We start from the raw sequence: 21,413 nt of genomic DNA, 5'->3' as shown, positions 1-21,413 counted from the left end.
TCGGATTGGGATTATTATTTTCAAACTTTCAACCCGATTATTTATAGTATACTCGAACTTCACACACAGCGCGAGACGGTTTAAGATTATTTCACGTTTCAATATTGCAAGATTGCAAATGCATCAACTACAAACACTCGAGCCTACATTCAACCCTGTTTGCAGAATATTCCTAACTCTTATTATTTAATACTTCACGACCAATGAATAAATAAGAGGAAACAACAATCACAGCAATGCACACCAGGTATTTAGTTATTGTTCATGTTTGTTTATTGACATTTGGTCCAAAAAGAAGAATGAAAGCCCTCCATAGCCCAGAGGTGCTCCCTGCTGCCATATTGGATGTCCCAGTGATATGAGCTGTGACTATTGTGTGTGTGTGCGGATCTCCAGTGTCATCTCCACCCTGCAGAAGGCGTGTCGCTCCACCCGTCGCCTGCGGTGAGCGCCGCTTTGTGCCCCCCCTACAAACCCAGTACAGCTTCACTAGGGTCATGGCGGCGGCACCAGTCAAGCAGCGGACCGGCGGAACCCGAGCGCAGCTCCCGCCCTGCTACTACGAGGGCTATCTGGAAAAACGAGGATCTAAAGAAAAGGTACCGGGTACCGTGGTGGGTTTACTGGTGTCGGATCGCGTGTGGGAGCACGAACACCGGCGTGTGGGCCGAACGGCGTGTGTATTGTGTGGATGGGCGAGGCCGGGGGGGATGACAGTTGTCACATCGCCTGCTCGGGTGTGCGATGCTGGCCGATCGGAACGTGCAGCTGCGGTAAAGATCAACCGATCCCACCGAAAACTTAAATCGTTGTTCTCATTCAAGTTAAATGGTGTGTTACGCTGCGAAACGGACCGACTGACAGTTCCTTCGGCTGTTTTATATCCTTCATCTTGTCTGTGTGCACAATATTTCTGGCAGTGGCGACAGTTACATGGACACACCTTATTGCGGATCATACTAGACATATTTAACCCTGATGGTAAATAAGTCTTAATATGCAGTTAATTTCCATAGTCGGCGTATAAACCGCATTGGTTTTGCGCAAATTATGCATGAACAATCTAGCAGCGTAATGTATCCTGTCCATTATGAAGGATCTGTGATCGTTTCAGTATAATAAACCCAGCTGCAAAGTGACAGGTTTGTTTACGACTTTTCCGTTTTTGACGAATGCGCTGCTGCCTTTCTCGCTTTCTTCGCTCGTTTTACGCAGAAATTTAGTTTCGAAATAGTTTTTGGATTTATGAGCGTACACGGCGCAGATAACAGCACGTAGGATCATACGAGTTATGATTAAACATGAAAGACTTCAAGCATCCACCGCATCCTAAATAAAATGTAACCGGGGATGCGAGACAAAGAACCAGACGGGGAATAAATGGACGTAAAATTCATATTCCTGCGGGACGAGAGGTTCAGGTGCAGGAGGTCTGCGCGCGCGTATGTGTTCACGTGCAGGGGCGGGGAGGGCGGCTCGAGGTCTGATTAGGGACAGCTGCGCTTCGAGACCGCGCGCGAGCGGGTGCCCTTGGGGGCTCGCGAGCTGCTGATTTGGTGACGCGTGTCCGTTGAGAATTAGGGGAGAGAAAGTGGGCGCGTGACGTATGCAGATATACCCCCCGTTTGCATCACGATCAGATTAGCGCGTGCGTCTGTGTGCAGCCTGAAAGATGACGAGACAAGATGACGGAGGCTCGTGGATATGAAGGGGTTGTGCTGTACTATATGCACTGGGTGTGCACATGATTCAATTGACTGTGTGAATGTGATGTTTAACTTTTCACTTGGGCAAATACTATTAGCGTCCGTGACTGTCTTTATGGTCTTTGATTTATGGGGTAACTTTTGTCACCACGACAAATTTTCCCGTGGAACTGATGAAGTACTCTTAGTCTTAATTGGATTTGATCTTTTTATAGTGGCCGAGGCTTCTGACTTCAGAAAAGAGAGAGAATATATATATATATTCTATATATGCATATAATTTAATATTATATTAAATTATATGCATAATTTATTATGCTAATTAAGAATGAGATTAAAGGTTTTGCCAACTTTTACATATGTAAAATGTCTCTTATATCCTTACTGTTAATGTCAAAAGGAAATGACCTAGTTTTTTTATTTTTGCTAAACAGTCATAAGGTGACCGAGGTGATTTCTCGGTCTTACACAGACATCCCTAAACTGATGTGATTTCTCCGTCTTACACAGGTGTCCCGACGTCTGTGGACATGCTTGTGTGGCAACACATTATTTTTCTTCAACAATACGAAGGACTCGCATGTAAGCATCACAGAAGACCTCACCAAAGTTCTCGTAAAAGCTCTGTGGTACCTGTAGATCACGAGGAGGTGATCGAGCCCCGGGCCGAGTTGTCTGATTTTTGTTTGACCGTGTGGGAGTTCCTTGTGTGAGGTCATCCGTGATATGAGCTCCGCCTCCTTCTGACTGCGTGCTCTCCGGGAGCGTGTGTGCGTGTTCACGCGTGTGCTTTCTTCTCCCCGTGCAGTACGTGGAGAAGCTGGACCTGAGCGGCTTCGTGTCCCTGATCGACGACTGCGGCCGCGACCGGAACCTGGAGGCGGCCAGACTGAACCTGCGGATGAAGGACGGCGAGATCAAACTCACCGTGAGGCTCCCTCCCTGTTCCTCATAACCAGCCTGGCAAACTCTGCTGAAATCACTGTGACCAGTGATCATGTTGGAGCCAGGAGATCCAGCCGGCCTCTAAAAACCAGCTTCCATCTAACTAACATGCCTTCACATGTTTATTCCCCCCTTACCTTTCCCTCTCTGTTCAAGACAGACCTGGCCATAAAATCACAGAATAAACAAGTTCCTCTCAAAGTCCAGAGGGTAATATGATTCGTTCCCATTCAGCCAGTGCTCAGCCTGCCCCTGTGTCTGGAACAGGGACGTCATCAGGGATCATGTGACATTTTGGGAACAGACACTGAATTCAAGCTTTGTCTTATTTGCTGGCTTGTGAAATGGGAGTCACACGATTGCTGGCAATAAACTGCGCTGGACGTCTCTTTCGTCAAGGTGGCTCAGTCACGTGGCTACTAGGGGATGTTTCGGGTTAATGTTGGCTGAATGTTGTGATTTGGAGACAGCAGGTCTTACTACAACGGTGGCCTGAATCTCTCTCTCTCTCTCCCTCCCTTCCTCCCTCTCCCTCCCTCCCTCCCTCCCTCCCTCCCTCTCTCCCCCTCCCTCCCTCTCTCCCTCCCTCCCTCCCTCAGGCCCCTAACCTGGAGGCACGGGAGCTATGGAAAGGCTTCATCTACTCTGTAGTTGATGTGAGTGCACCATTCAATTGCTGCAGTATGCCATCTTTGACCTCTGACCTATATTCGTCTATTCCATTATTAAAAGTCTTTTCCTTATTCCTTATTGTTTTAGTCAAGGCAAACTTTTTTTTAGTCATTGCTCACGAGTGCCAAAGTGTGACGTTTTTCATATATTGCTGTTTTATCGGTGCCTGTGGGCGCTCGGCAGGTCTGAAATGGCACTGTATCAGGCACTGCGGGCATGCGAATGTGCCCAGTTTCACACTCAAGGGCCTAATTCCACTAGCAGAGAGGCCCATTCACCCGCACAGCATCGTGCGTAAGACACACACAAATCAAAAGAAGCGCTGGTGGTGAGTGGTGGTTCTGTCTGTTTGGGGCCAGACCAAGACCAGGCCTTGCATGGTGAGGTCTTGGTCCTCCGCTGATGTCATTCTTCTGCGTGGGGATGTGGGTTCGTCCCCATCCTCATTCTGCAGATTTTTAGTATGTACTCGTTTGGAATTTACCGATCTTTTTGAAATTGTGTGTTAAAGGACTTTGACTTTGTTTTATTGCTATCTCTCCCGCCATAAAAATAAAAAACGGCTTAGCAATTATGTTGAAAGTATTTTTTTATGATTTAACTGCTGTGGAAATGTGATGCAGCTCATATGTATGCGGAAGCAATATAATTTTTGCTGGCTTTGTTTAGAAATAAAACAATGGCTATAAAGTTAACATGCAAAATGTCTAGTCTGCTCCTGGGAGAGGTGGCCGGGGTTTGTGAGGGAGCGAGTGTGTGTGTGTGTGTGTGTGTGTGTGTGTGTGTGTGGTTGCGGAGAGTCTATAAGCAGAGAGTCTATAAATCATATAAGCAACAGTAGCGAGCTAAACGCAAAACAATTAATGCAAAACATCAGTCCCTCTCGTAGCGGAGAAATAGAGTTACGTGAGTGGCTGCAGTGACTCCGACGTAAAATGCGCTGGATTACAGAACCCGTCATCTTAATCCAAGGGGCAAGTAAACTGGACCGGGGCATGGGGTTAATAATTGAGTGATCGGGATGGGGCAGATACGGCGTGTGTGTGTGTGTGTGTGTGTGTGTGTGTGTGTGTGTTCTGCTCCCTTCTTTATGCCGACCACTTGCTCAAGTGGTGATTGTAAAAGTTTTCTCGTAGTTCTTGACTCTGAGTTCACCTTGGTCTCCCGTCGACTTTGTTACCGTCGTCGTGTTCTTGGTTTGTGTACAAGCGGTTGTCGTGGGTGTTTCTGGGGGATTTGTTGTGCTTTTCTGCCTCTTGATCGCGTGGTTTCCTGGCACCAGCGCTCCCTTTATCCTCAGAACGAGAGGAACGGCGCAGCGCGTCCGTATGTGAGCGGCGCACAGTCGAACCCGAGAACTGCTGTTGGTTCGGTCTCGAGCAGCAGTGCGGCGCTGGCCCAGACCCAGCCGAGCAAACAGCTGCTGTACAATTACTCTCAGTTTGCTAAAACGGAAAACATGCATAAGAACTGTAATTATGCACACAGTTTGTGATTATGTACCGTCTCGCCGAATTACATCTGGCTGTTGGCACACTCACCCCGAGCTCTTGGTTTAATTCTACACTACAGAAGACGGAACGTGCAAAAATTGTGGCACCGTTCAAATATTTACACAGAATGTGGTGTGGTTCTTCACGTTGGTGAATGGCTGAATAATTTAAAACCAAATAACATGTAAGCTCCGAACGATGGAGTGGGTGTGTGAGCTGGGTGTGGTGGGTGTAGTCGTGTGGGTGTAGTAAGCGTGCTCTGGGTGTGGTCCGCAGCTGACGGTGCCCACCACGCTGACGCTGCTGCCGGGGCAGGTGCAGGTGCTGAAGGAGGTGGTGGAGAAGGAGAGATACCGGAGGAGGGCCGCGCGCTCCCTGGCCCGGGCCCCCGCCTCCCCGCTCTCTGTCCCGCTGGTGGGGGAGATCCCTGCGTGAGTACGCACAGGGGGGAGGGTGTGTGTGTGTGTGTGTGTGTGTGTGTGTGTGTGTGTGTGTGTGTGTGTGTGTGTGTGTGTGTGTGTGTGTGTGTGTGTCATTTGCATATTTATAACAAAACAAACGAGGAATCTTTATCTCCATCTTGTTAATTTTTGGCAGAATCCAACAGAAACTAAATAATATTTGAAATGAACTCTACATATGACTAGTAAACATTACTAGTAAAGCGTTAGTAATGGAGTAGTAGTATTTATCTGCTGTGTAGCGATTCCAGGTTCCTGTTAATCTTATGAAGTCTCTTTAGAGTCACATGTTTGAGGAACTGACTCTACATATATGTAGATATCAGCAACAGCAGATAAACATCAGTGATGTTTGACTGTTTCAGCTGCTTCAGGCCCGTGTCCCGCACGGAGGCCGAGGTCCTGCTGGAGAGACACCCTGACTGCGGGAACATGCTCCTAAGACCAGGACGGGACGGCAGCTCCCTCGCCGTAACCACACGACAAGACCTCAACGGGTACGCCACACACACCCAGCGTTCTCACCTCCTCCTTATTTCACCTCTCTCTCTCTCTCTCTCTCTCTCTCTCTCTCTCTCTCTCTCTCTCTCTCTCTCTCTCACTCACTCACTCACTCACTCACTCACTCACTCACTCACTCACTCACTCACTCACTCACTCACTCACTCACTCACTCACTCTCTCTCTCTCTCTCTCTCTCTCTCACTCTCTCTCACTCTCTTTCTCTTTTCCTTGCTGTCTTTGGCACCTTTTCAGCACTGTCTGCATGTTTCTCTGCCCCTTACTGATGGTCACAACTTCACTCGTTCACTCGCCCTCCCTCCCTCCCTCCCTCCCTCCCTCTCTCTCTCCCTCCGTCCCTCCCTCACTCACTCACCCTCGCTCTCCTGTTGTCCACTCCCGAACATCTCGTCTCCTTCTGCCCCAACTGCTCCACCAGCTCGGTCTTCAGGCACTACCGGGTGACACAGAAGCCGCAGGGTGGATACATCATCGATGTGGAGAACCCCGTACGTACGGTTCCGTCTTTCCTAAACAAACAGATGCGACGTGACTGCGTTATTGGGGGGGAAAGATGGGAAGGGCTGCTGACCTCCACCTGTCTCCCACCTGTCCCCCCACCTGTCCCCCCACCTGTCCCTCCACCTGTCCCTCCACCTGTCCCTCCACCTGTCCCTCCACCTGTCCTCCTACCTGTCCTCCTACCTGTCCCCCCACCTGTCCTCCCACCTGTCCTCCCACCTGTCCTCCACCTGTCCCCCCACCTGTCCTCCTACCTGTCCTCCTACCTGTCCCCCCACCTGTCCCTCCACCTGTCCCTCCACCTGTCCCCTCACCTGTCCCTCCACCTGTCCCCCCACCTGTCCCTCCACCTGTCCCTCCACCTGTCCCCCCACCTGTCCCCCCACCTGTCCCTTCACCTGTCCCTTCACCTGTCCCCCCACCTGTCCCTTCACCTGTCCCCCCACCTGTCCCCCCACCTGTCCCTTCACCTGTCCCTCCACCTGTCCCTCCACCTGTCCCTCCACCTGTCCCCCCACCTGTCCCCCCACCTGTCCCCCCACCTGTCCCTTCACCTGTCCCTTCACCTGTCCCTTCACCTGTCCCCCCACCTGTCCCCCACCTGTCCCTCTACCTGTCCTCCCACCTGTCCCTCTACCTGTCCTCCCACCTGTCCCTCTACCTGTCCCCCCACCTGTCTCCCACCTGTCCCTCTACCTGTCCCTCTACCTGTCTCCCACCTGTCCCTCTACCTGTCCCTTCACCTGTCCTCCCACCTGTCCTTCCACCTGCCCTCCACCTGTCCCCCACCTGTCCCCCTACCTGTCCCCCTACCTGTCCCCCCACCTGTCCCTTCACCTGTCCTCCCACCTGTCCCCCCACCTGTCCCCCCACCTGTCCCCGCACCTGTCTCCCACCTGTCCCCCCACCTGTCCCCCCACCTGTCCTCCCACCTGTCCCTCTACCTGTCCCCTCACCTGTCCCCTCACCTGTCTCCCACCTGTCTCCCACCTGTCCTCCACCTGTCCCCCTACCTGTCCCTTCACCTGTCCCTCTACCTGTCCCCCCACCTGTCCCTCGGCAGATACCGTGCGCCACTCTCTATGATGTCATCAATGCTCTGGTGGAGAAGACTGCAGGAACGCTCCAACCTTTTCTACTGGAGGAGCCGTACGAGGAGAATATCAGTATGACACACACACACACACACACAGACACACAGACACACGGGGCAAAAACTGTACAAACAGAATGTTATTACACCACACCAACCTGCTGGAGCCAAAGATTTACTCGCCCCACACACACACCTCCACCAACAAACAACACACGCAGTGTAAGAGATATAGGACAGAATAACACCTGTCTTACACACACATGTCCCTATACACACATCACAAAGTGCCTGTAGATTTGTGTGTGTAGATTGTGCTGATAGATTCCTCGCTGTGATTCTCGTGTGCTGACCTTTGTCCACGTTGCTCCCTAAGCGTACATCTCCTCCAACGATGAGAATGGAGAACGAACTCTTCACTGCACGTCAATGCCCACTTTCTCCCGAGCACCCACGCTGCCCCCTAAAGGTAAGAAGCTGTAAGCACACCTAGGGTGAAAATTGAGGACTACTGGCAGATTTAAACGCTAGTTTTGATAGATGATACAAGAGTTTGAATATACTTGCCCTTATGTTAAATAATGTTCTGTGTGTGTGTGTGTGTGGGTGTGTGTGTGTGTCTGGTGAGCAGGGTCAGATAAATGGACGTTGAGAGCACAGTCTAAATCCCCAAGTCCCTCACACAGGTCGTTAAGCCCTCCAGGGTCCCCGTCTAGTCCAATGAGACGACTCGTCTTGTCTCCCTCGCCGCTGTCACAGAGTGAGTTACACTCTCTCTCTCACACACACACACACACACACACACACACTAAGCCCCTGACTTAAAGTAATTACACCAATAGTTGTTTTTTTATTTTTTTATACTGATCATTTCAGTTTTCAGTGTTCAGGCAGGAACATGGAGTCTGGATGGCTGGTAACTAGTAGGACCTCATTTAGCAACAATGACCTTTACAAGGTCTTGGAGCTGCCTTGAAACAACGGTAGTGAGGGCTGGATCAACCTTCCCTACCAGATCAGTGATACTTCTGGTGTTCCATGTGTGAACACCACCAGATATGCGTCTGGAAACACTCCTGATTCAGCTTTGGTCCTGATCCGAGTGCCAGCTCTCTGAGGCCTGCAGGATACGAGGCCCAAGCCAAGATGGTCCCTCCATCTTGCTTCACGGGTGGAGCGAGTTTTCATCCATCCTTGGATGGGTGCTGTTTTCCTTCTGTCTAACTGTAGAATTGCATATGTCTGCCAAAGCATTAAACATTTATTTTCACAAGACTTGGAACTGTGAAACAAAAGTGATCGACCTTGAGACGTGGAGTGCTGTGTTTTTGTTCATTCGGGTTTTTTGGAAGCAGGGGTTTTCTCCATTGGCTCAAGTGAATTTCCTCTATTCGGTTTGTCTTAGTTTATCTAGAACCCTATTCCAGCTTTGTGCATCTCTAGGGCTGGGCCGATGTTTCTTCACGCCTGTACGATTCTAACACAAACAGCCCCAGCTCTAGAACAACTCCCATCAGCCAATAACCAGTCCCTCCAAATCTGTTCTATAGGACTCATAAGAGTAATTAATACAGAAATCCCAGCGTTTTCTGTCCCATGGTCGGCAACATCTGCCTTTGTTGCCAGAACTAGAGACATGAGTGAATCCGTCTGTAGTGGCGTGTTGCTTTATTAGAAAATCAGATGTTTGACGGCAAAGCTGAGGCGTGTGGGGTGAATCCGAAGACGAGAACAACTCGGGGAGGAGAGAGGGCACCTGATCTACACAACAAACCAAATCCAGCTTCCAAACGTCTGAACTGAAACTCGGCACTTTTTCATCCCGGAGAGGAAAAATTCTTCCCCCAGTGCTGTAAATGTCGCAGCCTTCCAGCCCCACAGCGTTTGGCACTACGAAACCGGTCGTGTCCTCTCTGACTAACAGATGGGCACAGCACAAAATGATCAATTAGACATTCTAAACTAGTATTAATTTAGTCACAAAACTTAGACACCTCAAGTCACGAGTGGTTCATGGGCGCATGCACACACACACACACACACACACACACACATGCTTTTTGTTCTCTATCTCTCTCCCTCTCTCCATCTCTCTCTCCTCTCCCTCCCCTCTCTCCATCTCTCTCTATCTCTCTCTCTTCTCTATCTTTCTCTCTCTTTTTCGCTCTGTCACTCATTTGTCTCTTTTCTGTTTCAGCAGCATTCACCGAAGAGCTGAAACAGAAGTTGGAGAAGAGACGCACCAGTCAGGAGTGACTCTGCCTCTCTCCTCGGCCAACCAGAAGCACAGTCCCGCCCCCTCGCTGTCGAATTCAGCCAGTGCCTTGTGACGTGGTCACCGGACCCCGTTGCCTGGAGACAGTTGCCGCTTGCCCACGTCTCGTTTCCATGGCGCATCTTTAACGAGTTCGGCGCAAGAATCCAGTGAAGTGTCTCTCCTCAGGATGTGAAACCTTCACCAGGAGGGTGAAGATCAGCTGCTGAACCATAAAATGGACACATTCCTGAGCCAATAATGGGTGCTTCACCTGACTCCAGGAGCTCATTTATCCCCATGGGTTCTGCTCAGACTTTATACAGAAGGTGGGACCAAGCAACAAGAACCAAGCACAGCAGACCAGCCTCAGACAGACCAGCCACACAGACAGACCAGCCACACAGACAGACCAGCCGCACAAACAAACCAGCCACACAAGCAGACCAGCTGCACCACAGAAGGTCACTGCTGGTTTCACTGAACCCCTGTTTTTGAGCTTATGAACATTTAATGTCTCTTCCGACACTGACAACTGCTGTATGTGTTCCATAGAACGTGTGATGTCTGTTCCGTGGTTCCATGAGTGTCGTGTAGACGTCAGAGTTCTAAAACCAACCGTTACATTTTTGAATTTGTTTGATGCCTTCTGAAAATTCACAAACTCTAACGTCCGAAATGCTCTAAAAGCTCTTCTAACGTCATATCGAAACGATACCAATGAAGAAGGATGGTGAGATTTTGCTGAGGTTTGTGGGTCATAATGTTGAGAAAAGTGTATATATTGTTTTCTGTAGTGAGATGTTTGTGATTGCTAAACTGTGGTTGTCATTCCTGGGTTGTGTAATAGAAGTGCACGGTGCTACTGTAGGTATCTGAGTTCATATGGGTATCACTGTTGACCTTTTGCTGTATTTATTTGAATTAAAAGGAAGATCTTTTTAATCCGTTTGCCGTGTCATATATAGAGGTTGACATGTCCCTAAAGCATTTTTGTATTCACTTTAACAAGCTAGTAGAACATCAGAGTATATCCTGTACGGTTTATAAAGAAACTACGTTCTGAATTGAGAGGGTATTCGGTAAAGTTACCGTAACCCTCTCGTTATTTTCCACCTGTTTTGAATAACTGCAGCCACTAGATGGAGCCAGAGTCTTCTATTAAGAGGGAGCGAGAGGCAGATTTGTTTAAGGTTCATGTTTTGTAACACATACCTCTCATAGCAATTGTCCAAAGAACTGCGATTTCCCAACGCACGCGTGTCAGAACCGAGGTATGAGGAATGTTTCTACAGGCCCCAGTCTTGGGTGATGTGATAACATCGAACAACTTTCAGCACTGCCGGGCAGATTTTTGTCCTACAAGCGTGAACTAGACATGCTGTGAGACACGAGTGAAGGTTGTGAGTGAAACACCTGAAGTATGTCGTCAGGTCTGAACCTCGAGCTTTGTTTGGTTCAGCACTGGGAAAATTACTCTGTTTTGGAAGACAGAAAAATGCCCCCAACAGCCTCTAAACTCGGCGTGTCCGGACTTGCTACATGTGTGTGGCTAGGCAGCCCCATTCCCATCATTTGTAACTACTGTCTTCCTGAATACAATGTAGATAACTAAGAACTATGAAGGACTCGGTGCCCATGGCGAATACTCTGGCCTGTAAGACGGTATTCCTTCTCCCTGTGGAAGTTGAGTCACCTTCCCAGAGAAGACAGAAGTGCACTTTAAACAGGAAGACAACTTATGACCCCCCCGCAGAGACACACACACACACACACACACACACACTCCTCTCCCTCCCTCCCTCCCACTTACAATGACGCGTGCTTGTGTGTGTGTGTGTGTGTGTGAGCGCGGCCAGCCTGTTGTGGCGTGCTCTTTCTCCCCGGTCTCACAGGCTGTGGAATCTTTCCCCGGCTCATTCATTCCTCACCGCAGGGCCCGAGCAGTTTGACTTTCACAACAACAATGCGCCGGACCCCGTGAGCGCCATAGACGCCGTCCAGGAGCAGAGACAGCGGACCATCTCCTCGGCTCGGCTGTGCCCGGCCCCTCCTTCACACACATAAAGGTCTGCTTGTTTTGCATAGAGATGGTTAGAGGAGAGGGTGTGTGTGTGTGGGGGGTGGTGTGTGTGTATATGTGTGTGTGAGTGAGAGAGTACAAAGTCAAGTGTAGAAGTGTTTCAGCCACAAGGACACAGGAGCAGATTGGCTTCCAAGGTAAGTTTCTTATCTGGGTTGTCACCCAACTGAGTATCAGAGAGGACTAGAATCAGACTAGATCTAATTAACTGGACGGGTTTAGGCAAGATTTGCATTTGAGTTGCGCTGTTTTTTCCTGAATTTGCTGAGCGTGTTTCCTGTTTCAGACATCTCAATAGCAATGCAACCTTAACAGAAACGTACACCCATGTCCTGTCTTACTTTTGTGTAGTGTATTTCCTCAGGATTTCCTCTTGTTTGTGGCATCTGGATTTTTAAGGATAAAAAAAGTACATTAAAGTTTTACCTTAATGGGAGTCCAAGTAACAGTACTACAGCGTGGCCACGTCGAAATCTGTCTGTCTGTCTCCGTCTGTCTTTCTCACGCCCTGTCTCCTTTGCCTGTGCACACGCGTGTATGTGCGTGAGCCCTGCGTGTGCCTGGGAGGGGTCTCGTCTCGTCTCAAGTGCTTTACTCCTCGGGCCAGGTGCGAGTCAGCTCAGGCACTCATGCACGGGTCTGGCGGAGCGGTGTTGACCCCGCCGCTGCGAACCACACCCGCCCTGTGACTACCTCGTGATAAGGGCACTTACAGCAAACAAAGTTACAGTGCTTTGATTTCGAATCGCTGCTTGGGCAGTGTTACAGTTGGCCCACCCTGTCAGTTTATTTCACGTGTGTCTTTAAGCTTGAAGCCTATGCCGTCACATTCTTAAACCCCTTCACCCCCAGGGTTAGTCCGCATTTTTCTTCTCTTCCTGCTGCCTGCATGCATGACCAATCAAGGTGCCCGGCCGGGTCGGTAGCTGACCCAGCCTGCGTGTTCTCAACTTGCACGACTTGTGCAACGTACGCTTTGCAAAACACGTAACGGCAGGGTTCACGTGTAGCCCCCTGTGACGCGGGAGGGGCACGGGACCTGTCTCGACCGTCCAGGTACGTGTCACGCGAGCTCTGACACTCGACGTTCAACGAGCACCGTGTCCTTTAGGCGACTTCTGCATCATCTCCCATGGCTGAAATGCTGAGTACCTCGCAGGAGCTTAGTTCTGCAAAGTTCTGCAAGGTTCTGTAAAGTTCTGTAAAGTTACATCATCAGGGCCCATACTGCACTTGACTGCAGCGATGAAAGCATCGCATTTTTCAGTGTGCAAGATGTTTGCTCCAGCACTGGAAACAGGCTTTTCGCCTGTGTTGTCACTGCACACAGCGCTGGGCCACACAAACACTGCTGTAAATGTTTGTGTGTGGTCTAATTCTTTGTGTAATCGCCACCCCTATAAACCCCGTTCATTCACATATGTTTTCAAAATACTCGGCCGTAATTTGTGTTGATGTCATGTTATGTATGTATGTATGAATCGGTGGATGTTATCCATTTTGTGATAGTAGCACAGTGACTGCAGGTTTTGAATATGTCGGTTATGTCTCCAAAGTTTTAGGTTGTTTGTGTGGGAGCAGGTCGAAATGGGGAACGGGTTTCCTGTAAGGGAAACTGTACGTTGATGTTGGCCAGGGAGGTTAAGTGTTTCAGGAAATTAATCTTAATGGCTGAGAGTCACAACAATATCGCGGGGCGCTGCCATTGGCTGGCTTAGACGCGGGAGGTTAGTGCTGGAACAAACTCCACACGGTGCGATGTTGGACAGACTCAACATGGCGGAGATGGCGTGTGATCTCTCTGTCAGTGCACCAGTGGACACAAACGGGAAGGCTCGCGTGACACTGACCTTTTCACCGTTGACCTTTGACCTTTCGGTTCCTCCTTGGGTTTTTGTGTTTGTTAGGACTTCCTTCTTCTGACGCCATTACACAACACCTGAACACACCGACCGTACAGTATTACAGTGGCGGCGAGGTCACTTCCTGTGCACAGGTCCGACCCACTCGATCCGTTTACAAATCGCAGTTTGCCGTTGAGCGCTTGCTGCGGTGCGTTTAAACGTCTCCATGGAGACGTCAGCACACCAGTGGGAGTGATGATGTGTGTGTCTCACACACCAGCGGGAGTGATGATGTGTGTGTCTCACACACCAGCGGGAGTGATGATGTGTGTGTCTCGCACACCAGCGGGAGTGATGATGTGTGTGTCTCGCACACCAGCGGGAGTGATGATGTGTGTGTCTTGCACACCAGCCGGAGTGATGATGTGTGTGTGTCTCACACACCAGCGGGAGTGATGATGTGTGTGTGTCTCACACACCAGCGGGAGTGATGATGTGTGTGTCTCACACACCAGCGGCAGTGATGATGTGTGTGTCTCACACACCAGCGGGAGTGATGATGTGTGTGTCTCACACACCAGCGGGAGTGATGATGTGTGTGTCTCGCACAGCCTAAACATGTGAACCTGTAACAGCCCGAGGAACAAGCGTCACCGTGGCTGTGGGGCGTGGCAGCGGGGCGTGGCAGCGGGGCGTGGCAGCGGGGCGTGGCAGCGGGGCGTGGCAGCGGGGCGTGGCAGCGGGGCGTGGCACAGAGCGAGTCTTTTGGTCGTGATCTTTGGCTTTTGTTTCTCCTCGTAACATCCGCCCTGTGGAGGATCTCAGACGCCACATTTACATCACTAAAGCACTGACAGAATTACTGCCACCACCAACGCTGCCTTCACTGATTCTCTCTCCACAACCAACGCTGCCTTCACTGATTCTCTCTCCTCTTCCTTCACTTGCGCTCTACCTCACACACTCACGCTCTCCCTCTCTCCTCCCTACCTCACACACTCTCTCTACTCCCTACCTCACGCTCTCTCTCTCTCTCTATTTCCTACCTCACTCTTTCTCTACTCCCTACCTCACACTTGCACTCTCCCTCTTTTCTCTACCTCACACACTTATGCTCTCACTTTCACTTTCTTCTCCCTTTTCCTCTATTCCTCTTCATCTCTCCATCCATGAGAGGGTTTATAAAGATGAACTGTGATGGACATTTCACATTCTGTTGACTACTGACAATGTCTGGGTGTGTTTACAGTGTAGATAATAATCTGAATAGTCACCATTCTTATTCAGTGTTGTGGGTTCATACTCGGTACCACAAGACTTATCAGTTCTTTCTGCTTCCTGATATTTAAACACGTCATGACATTCCAAACACATCTCAAGTGACGAATTATCTGAGTCCACCTAGTTCCTTTCTCCCTTCTTTCTTGCTGACTCTCCATCTCTCCTCTTTCTCAACCACTTCTCCTCTTTGTCTCTCCCCATCTGCCCTCTCTTGCTCTCTTTCTCCTCTCTTTATATCTCCATGGTTCTCCTCTGTTTCTCTCCCCCCCCAGATGGCCTCACACTGTTCCTGTTCCTTTGAAGAGGCAGCCCGTGCAGACAAAGCCGAGTCGTATATCTCCGGGCCGAGGTGCCCCTGACGGGAGGAGAGGCCGCTCCGAGCAGCTGCACACACCAGGCGTCCGGCGCAGACCCCGTCTCTCGCACCCAGCCCGTCCGGGACGCCGTCGGGAGTCCTCGCGCTGCGGCGTACACGGCGGGACCCCGGGGGACATGCTGTCTCTCCTGCTGCTGTGCGTGTGGGTCCCGGGCCTGCTGCCTGCCCCCGAGGACTGGCCCGCCCACAGCGAGCCACGCAAGAACTTCAGCCTCGGGGGTGAGTGAGCCCGCGCTATGTTCCGAATATGTTTTCGAGCATATTCGAGTGCGTTTGAGTGAGATTTGAGTGCACTCGAACTTCTGCTTGTACATCTGGGTAGCAGTCCGGTCTTGCTACGCCTTTAAATCCCATGTGCAACTTCGTCTGCTTGTTTTGTTTTTTAGTCACATGCTGGCTTGATAAATGTTGCATCACCGAGGTCCCCCCCCCCCCCCCTTCCACAAGTTTCCATTCCCACACTTGAGAGTAAAAGAGTGCTTTTCTGGCGTCGCTAGGTAACGGCGGGCGTGTGTTTCGAGAGCAGGGGGTGTGGAACTACTCCACCATGCTGCTGAGGGAAGATCTGGATCTGCTCATCTTGGGAGCCAGGGAAGCTATCTTTGCCCTGGAGCTCTCCAACATCACCCACAAGAGAGCCATGGTCAGGAGAACACCTGCACCTTCAGCCTTTATTGTCCCCTGGCCCGATTTTAAATGCATTTGTTGCTCTGGTGCCTCTGTGGTTTTTGTTTACACTCTTGAATGAAACTCTGTTTCCCTTTTAGGTCAAGTGGCAAGTGACCGGTGAGATGCAAGAGAGATGTTCACGCAAAGGAAAGAATTTGGAGGTGATGTATCAGTTCTCCCGGCCCACAGGGGGGGCGTACGTTCTGAGCTGGGCTGCTGTGGCGTGAATCCACCCTCCGCACGGTCTCCGTCTGCCCCAGAAGGCACGACCTCGTACACCAGGTCATTTGAGGCACTAAAGTCATGTGATCTGCTCCATCTCCATCAGATCGAGTGTCAGAACTACATCCGGATTCTCCACCGAATGAGAGACGGGAGGATGTATGTGTGTGGAACCAGTGCATTTAGTCCCACCTGTGACATCATGGTGAGTCAAGCCCGCCTGTGAATTACTGCAATAAAAACTTTATTGCTATGCTATTTTCCACATGTACACTCGCACATATATATTGATTTTGTTTGATTGTTGTGCTTACACATCACATATGCAGGATGTGACAATTGGTGAGTTGGAGCGGAACACAAACTATGAGTATAACAACTTTGATTAAGGACAAATCCGTCTTCAGGGCCACAGACCGTCCAGGGTCGTCTTACTGGGGAAACCAGAAACAGAAACGCTTAACAAACACAGGGGAGAGAGACACCAAACATAACTAAACAGACCAACACTAGAACTGTGAAATTAATGAACACCAGGAACTAACCCAGGGGGTGATGGGAAAAGGTTTTTAAAAATTAGGCAAAGAACAGATACACATGCGAACGGGTCACTGGTTACAGAAACAGGAAAACAAGCTACTAGGTAACAGGGTAGAAGATACAAGAAGATACAAGAAACAAACTGAGAACATGAGACAGAACAGACTGAGAGAGAGAAAAAACAAACCACAGGCCTGAGGAGGAACAGGTCACAAGAGACGGATGGACTGGTAGCATAAAGCTAAATACAGACAGACAGAAAATAGACAAGCGATGTGAAACAGGCTGAAGGGGAGATGTAAACACGGTACAGCCGAACGCAAATGAAAACACGGCAGGCGCACAGAGTACAGCAGGCAAAATAAAGGTGAACAGGAAATAGAATACAGGATGTAGACCGCGACAAAAGAAACACAGTACAAAACCGAATGTGGAACAGGTGACGACATCACAGATGCAGAGATATTCATATATCTGATCAGTGAGGGTCACGCAATGGAGAAGTACTGAGCCATAACGCAAAACGTGTTTGCTCTTAAATCCAGTAAAACACCTTTCACCCCTCACCTTTCACCTTCGAGTCCAACACCTTGCCTCTCCTGTGACCCGTGAGCAGGACATCCCACCTGTGACCTCTGCTGTGTGTTTTTTTTTTCCTTCAGTCATATACAAACGACACGCTGACACTGGAAGACAAAAAGGAGGACGGGAAAGGAAAGTGTCCGTTTGATCCTTTCCAGAGATACGCCTCAGAACTCGTTGGCAAGTCATCTCTCTCTCTCTCTCTCTCTCTCTCTGTCACACACACACACACACACCCTCTCTCACCCAATTCCCTCAAATTTCTGAGACATAACAGGTCATACACTTTCTTCACAAAACGTTAAGTACTTTTATGAGTTTTCAACTTTAGTACCATCCAGGGTAATATCAGCCATTGCAGATGTTAGTTCTTCCATCATAAATAACACGACATTGGGATTAACACCGACAAAGCGGTTAATAGACGCACGAACAGTTGGTGTGCGATTGTGAATGAGATTTTCCGTGTTACAGACGGTGAACTATTCTCCGCAACTTCAATCAACTTCCTGGGCTCGGAACCGGTCATGATGCGTAGCTCCGCCGAAACGGTTCGCACGGAATTCAAGACCTCCTGGCTCAATGGTCAGATGCGTACACACACACACACACACACACACACACACATTTTGCCACTGTAAAGCGCGTGCACCTGTGTTTCCAACCGTTTGGGATATTTAAGGTGGACCTCCTGATTTGTACTGTTACCTCAGAGCCCAATTTCATTGGCATGGAGCACATAGCTGAGGGGGAACAGAACCCAGAGGGGGACGATGACAAAATATACCTGTTCTTCGTCGAAACCGCGGTGGAGTACGACTTCTACAACAGGCTGGAGGTGTCGCGCGTTGCGCGCGTCTGCAAGGTACGCGCACGTTACGCGCCCGTTACGCGTACGATACGCGTCCGTTACCGCACCAACATGTCGCTCCAAATCCCGTTAATTGCTTCGCTTTCACCTTCCCGCTCTTCCAGAGCGACATGGGCGGGCAGAGGACGTTACAGAGGAAGTGGACCTCGTTCGTAAAGGCTCGCTTGGACTGTCCCGTCCGTGACAGCAGCCTCCCGCTCATCATGCAGGACGTGTTCCGGTTCTGCCCCGGGAACTGGAGCACCTGCGTGTTTTACGCAGTCTTCACCCCTCAGTGAGTATCGACCCTGGGGAAGGAGGAGGTGGGGTGGTCCGGTGGACCGGTTTCGCCTGACCGGACCGTGGTGTTTGGTTCTTAGGGACACTTCGCACTACTCTGCGGTGTGCGCGTACAAGGTCACGGACATTGGGGAGGTTTTCTCACACGGCAAATTCAAGACGCCGGTGACTGTGGAGACGTCGTTCGTCAAGTGGGTGATGTACAGCGGCGACCTGCCCTTCCCTCGCCCGGGAGCTGTGAGACCAACCGCCCTTCTTTTATTCAGGAACAAGTTAAACATTGCACCAAGTTAGTTATTGCACCGAGTTAGCCATTCAAGCTAATCTTCAAACCCGATTTGTGTTTTCTGTTTTTGTTTCTCAATCTCTCTAGTGTATTAATAACGAAGCCAGAGATAAGGGGTTTCTTAAGTCTCTCGATCTGCCCGACAAAACCCTTCAGTTTATCAGAGACAGGCCGCTAATGGACCAGGCAGTCCTGCCAATCAACGAGCGTCCCCTGCTGGTTAAAAAAGGACCCGCGTTTACGCGTATAGTCGTGGCCAGGACAACCGCCTTGGACGGAAGCAGTCATGAAGTCATGTTCATCGGGACAGGTATTAATTACTCATAGATAACAGTATGAGTAATTTCTCACATCTTAGAGAAAAATTGAGATGTATATGTTTGTAACATATAATATGTAAGATGTTTGCAAACCAGTATGAGATCCTTGATGGTTTTGTGTGAAGATGAACATTTATGATCCTATGTGTGTGTGTGTGTGACAGAAAGCGGGTCGATACTGAAGGCAGTGAACTATGATGGCGAGATGGTAATAATAGAGGAGATGCAGGTCTTTCAGCAGTCCGAGCCCGTGAAAATACTCCGCCTCTCCCTTACCGTGGTGAGTCTTCCTATCTATGTGGGCCGTGCGATCGGATCCGTTTAGCGTTCGGGTTCTTTAGATCATCGTTTCAGATCTACTGGATCCAGTTCCACTCTCCACACGTGCGTTCTCAGGGTCTGCTGTATGCTGGGTCCGAAGTGGCAGCTGGGCAGGTGCCGCTGAGCTCGTGCCGACTCTACCCGTCCTGTCTGGACTGCGTGCTGGCCAGAGACCCCTACTGTGGCTGGGACCTCGCTGCTAAGGAGTGCGTAGGCGTCAATAACGTTCGCCCAGACACGCACAGGTGAGGATGAGGAGACACTGGCGTCTCAAAAGACGGCTGTGAAGCATTTTCATTGGTCCATTGGGTGGTGTGGGTGGGATGTTGCAAACATTGAGCTTCCTCCAGCGAGAAAACAAACTGTTTGGACATTACGTTGGACAGTTTTTCCTATGTTCACAATTCTTTCTCTCTTACAGTCAGGTGGTTCAGAGCCTCATGGATGGCGACGCTAGCCGCTGCCCCCTAGTGGGTATGTTAAGAAATGAACTTTCAATGGATTATAAGAACCTTAGATGATTGATTCATTTCTGCTTAAATATTAAATACATGAGCCCAGGTGCTATACAAATAAAGATTATTATTATTACAGGTGGCGTTAAGGCCGTGAACGTCTCCTTCCTCCCGGGGTTCAGTATTAAACTGCAGTGCCAGCCAGGGTCCAACCTGGCCCAGGTCCAGTGGCACAGAGACGGACGCCCAGTGGTCAGCTCCGACACCCACCACATCCACCGCGACGGCCTGGTCATCCTCAACGCCTCGGCCTCGGCCGCCGGCCGCTACACCTGCGGCTGTGTGGAGTCCTCCCACGGCAGGGACTACGTTACCCAGAATATCACGTACGACCTGAGGCCAGGGTCCGGCTCCTTGGTGGAGACTTCGAGGTTGGAGCCCCGTATGCAGGGAGAACAGCACACCCTAGTGGTGCTGCAGGTGATGGTGGTCGTCCTGTCGCTGACACTAGCAGGGCTAATGGTTTGGAATTTCTACAAAGGACACTTTCACTTAGCGGGACTCTGTCGACACGAACAGGGACAGTCGATCGTCCTCGATTCGGCACCCAGGGAGAGCAGCAACAGCAATAACAACCACAACAGAAGCTTTGAGCGCTCAAACGCAGAGGAGAAAGACGGTTTGAACAAGGCCCACACATAGACCAGACGTTCTGAGTGTGGCGTGGACTCCTCGGTTCAGTGTAAACACGCCCTGCACCATACATAACGTAGACCTAAATGGACAAGCATGATGGAGAAACGATAATATAAACTCTTTTATGTCAAATAAACACGTTTGGGACGGTTTGAAACTGTAAAATCGTCGGTACAGTGTGGAGAGTCTGCGGTTTTATACTTCACTCCGGGTTTTTTCTCGGCCTGCTTCCGAGAGACCTTCATGTGTACCCGCAGTAACCATAGTGACAACATCCTTAAGGAGGCAAAAAAAAAGGAACTCAATGTACTGGAAAGGTTATAAACACAGTGTATTGTTACTAATTCATAAACGTGAGCCAGGAACCAATGCCAAGTGGACAGATTGAGTGTGGGACGTCTGGGACATCCTGGTGTTCAAACCTGCTGAATCAGTGTACGCTCTTCAGTATCAATATACTGAACATTCATCAGGAACTCTTGGTTTAAACGGTCTGATGTCTGAATTAGGCTCATGAAACTGAAGTCGAGCCTCTGTGGTGTAACACGTTGCTCTAAACAGAGCACTCTAAACAGCTGCGTCCGGACCGCTGCCCGTGGCTTTGGAAGCGCGTGCCCTGTTCGGATCTGCGGTTGGAGGGCACGTCCGGGCCTGGATCAGGGTGACCCTGGCGGAACAGACGGCACCAACAACCCCGCCAGCTTCCAGCATTCCTGCCTTTCACCGACGTGACTTTAGTTACGCGGGCTCTAACCTTTTTAACATTCTAACTGTAAGGGTGCAAGTGAACTTTTACGGAGCTTTTGTTTTGAAATCGCAAGAAACTGTGAACTTTTAACTTTGTAATTCTGCTGTTTTGTACACACCTTGATCACAATTTACTTGTTCTGGTAAATAAATAAAAGCAAAAATCAGTACTTTTTCTTAACCAACTGGCAAAC

General features: G+C 49.9%; 2 protein-coding genes and 1 long non-coding RNA gene across 7 annotated transcripts; 2 read left to right on the top strand and 1 right to left on the bottom strand.

The window, feature by feature from the left end:
- Window positions 1–99: 99 nt before the first annotated feature.
- Window positions 100–9,730, top strand: LOC143506204 (signal-transducing adaptor protein 2-like). 3 transcript variants are annotated; one of them, XM_076996276.1, is made up of 11 exons: window positions 100–599; window positions 2,217–2,288; window positions 2,515–2,634; window positions 3,251–3,307; window positions 5,093–5,247; window positions 5,643–5,774; window positions 6,218–6,287; window positions 7,364–7,466; window positions 7,770–7,862; window positions 8,025–8,153; window positions 9,591–9,730. In XM_076996276.1, exons 1-11 carry the CDS (start codon window positions 498–500, stop codon window positions 9,647–9,649), a joined length of 1,092 nt encoding a protein of 363 aa, XP_076852391.1. In that variant the 5' UTR covers window positions 100–497; the 3' UTR covers window positions 9,650–9,730. The 3 variants fall into 3 exon arrangements, 2 of the variants coding, with proteins under 2 accessions (XP_076852391.1, XP_076852392.1); XR_013128171.1 differs by lacking the exons at window positions 8,025–8,153; window positions 9,591–9,730 and having other exon boundaries at window positions 6,034–6,287; XM_076996277.1 differs by lacking the exons at window positions 7,364–7,466; window positions 7,770–7,862; window positions 8,025–8,153; window positions 9,591–9,730 and having other exon boundaries at window positions 6,034–6,445.
- Window positions 2,467–12,400, bottom strand: LOC143506208 (uncharacterized). The gene is made up of 4 exons (XR_013128173.1): window positions 12,157–12,400; window positions 7,747–7,870; window positions 6,155–6,308; window positions 2,467–2,601 (listed from the first exon to the last, which is right to left on the bottom strand). It is a non-coding gene; the product is annotated as an uncharacterized LOC143506208 (long non-coding RNA).
- On the top strand, window positions 10,285–21,389 carry LOC143506202 (semaphorin-4E-like). 3 transcript variants are annotated; one of them, XM_076996271.1, is made up of 16 exons: window positions 10,285–10,380; window positions 11,507–11,716; window positions 15,128–15,450; window positions 15,729–15,874; window positions 15,999–16,061; window positions 16,229–16,327; window positions 17,325–17,424; window positions 17,719–17,829; window positions 17,958–18,109; window positions 18,220–18,389; window positions 18,475–18,631; window positions 18,768–18,990; window positions 19,165–19,280; window positions 19,397–19,566; window positions 19,743–19,795; window positions 19,916–21,389. In XM_076996271.1, the coding sequence occupies exons 3-16, from the start codon at window positions 15,348–15,350 to the stop codon at window positions 20,476–20,478; spliced, it is 2,226 nt and encodes a 741-aa protein (XP_076852386.1). In that variant the 5' UTR covers window positions 10,285–10,380; window positions 11,507–11,716; window positions 15,128–15,347; the 3' UTR covers window positions 20,479–21,389. The 3 variants fall into 3 exon arrangements, with proteins under 3 accessions (XP_076852386.1, XP_076852388.1, XP_076852389.1); XM_076996273.1 differs by having other exon boundaries at window positions 10,292–10,396; window positions 11,584–11,716; XM_076996274.1 differs by lacking the exons at window positions 10,285–10,380; window positions 11,507–11,716 and adding an exon at window positions 11,751–11,867.
- Window positions 21,390–21,413: the final 24 nt, after the last annotated feature.

The sequence above is a fragment of the Brachyhypopomus gauderio genome, unplaced genomic scaffold, assembly GCF_052324685.1.
Source record: "Brachyhypopomus gauderio isolate BG-103 unplaced genomic scaffold, BGAUD_0.2 sc449, whole genome shotgun sequence".
Taxonomy (NCBI): domain Eukaryota; kingdom Metazoa; phylum Chordata; class Actinopteri; order Gymnotiformes; family Hypopomidae; genus Brachyhypopomus; species Brachyhypopomus gauderio.
The sequence above is the reverse complement of the archived record's forward strand: the minus strand, read 5'-3'. Positions and strand labels throughout refer to the sequence as shown.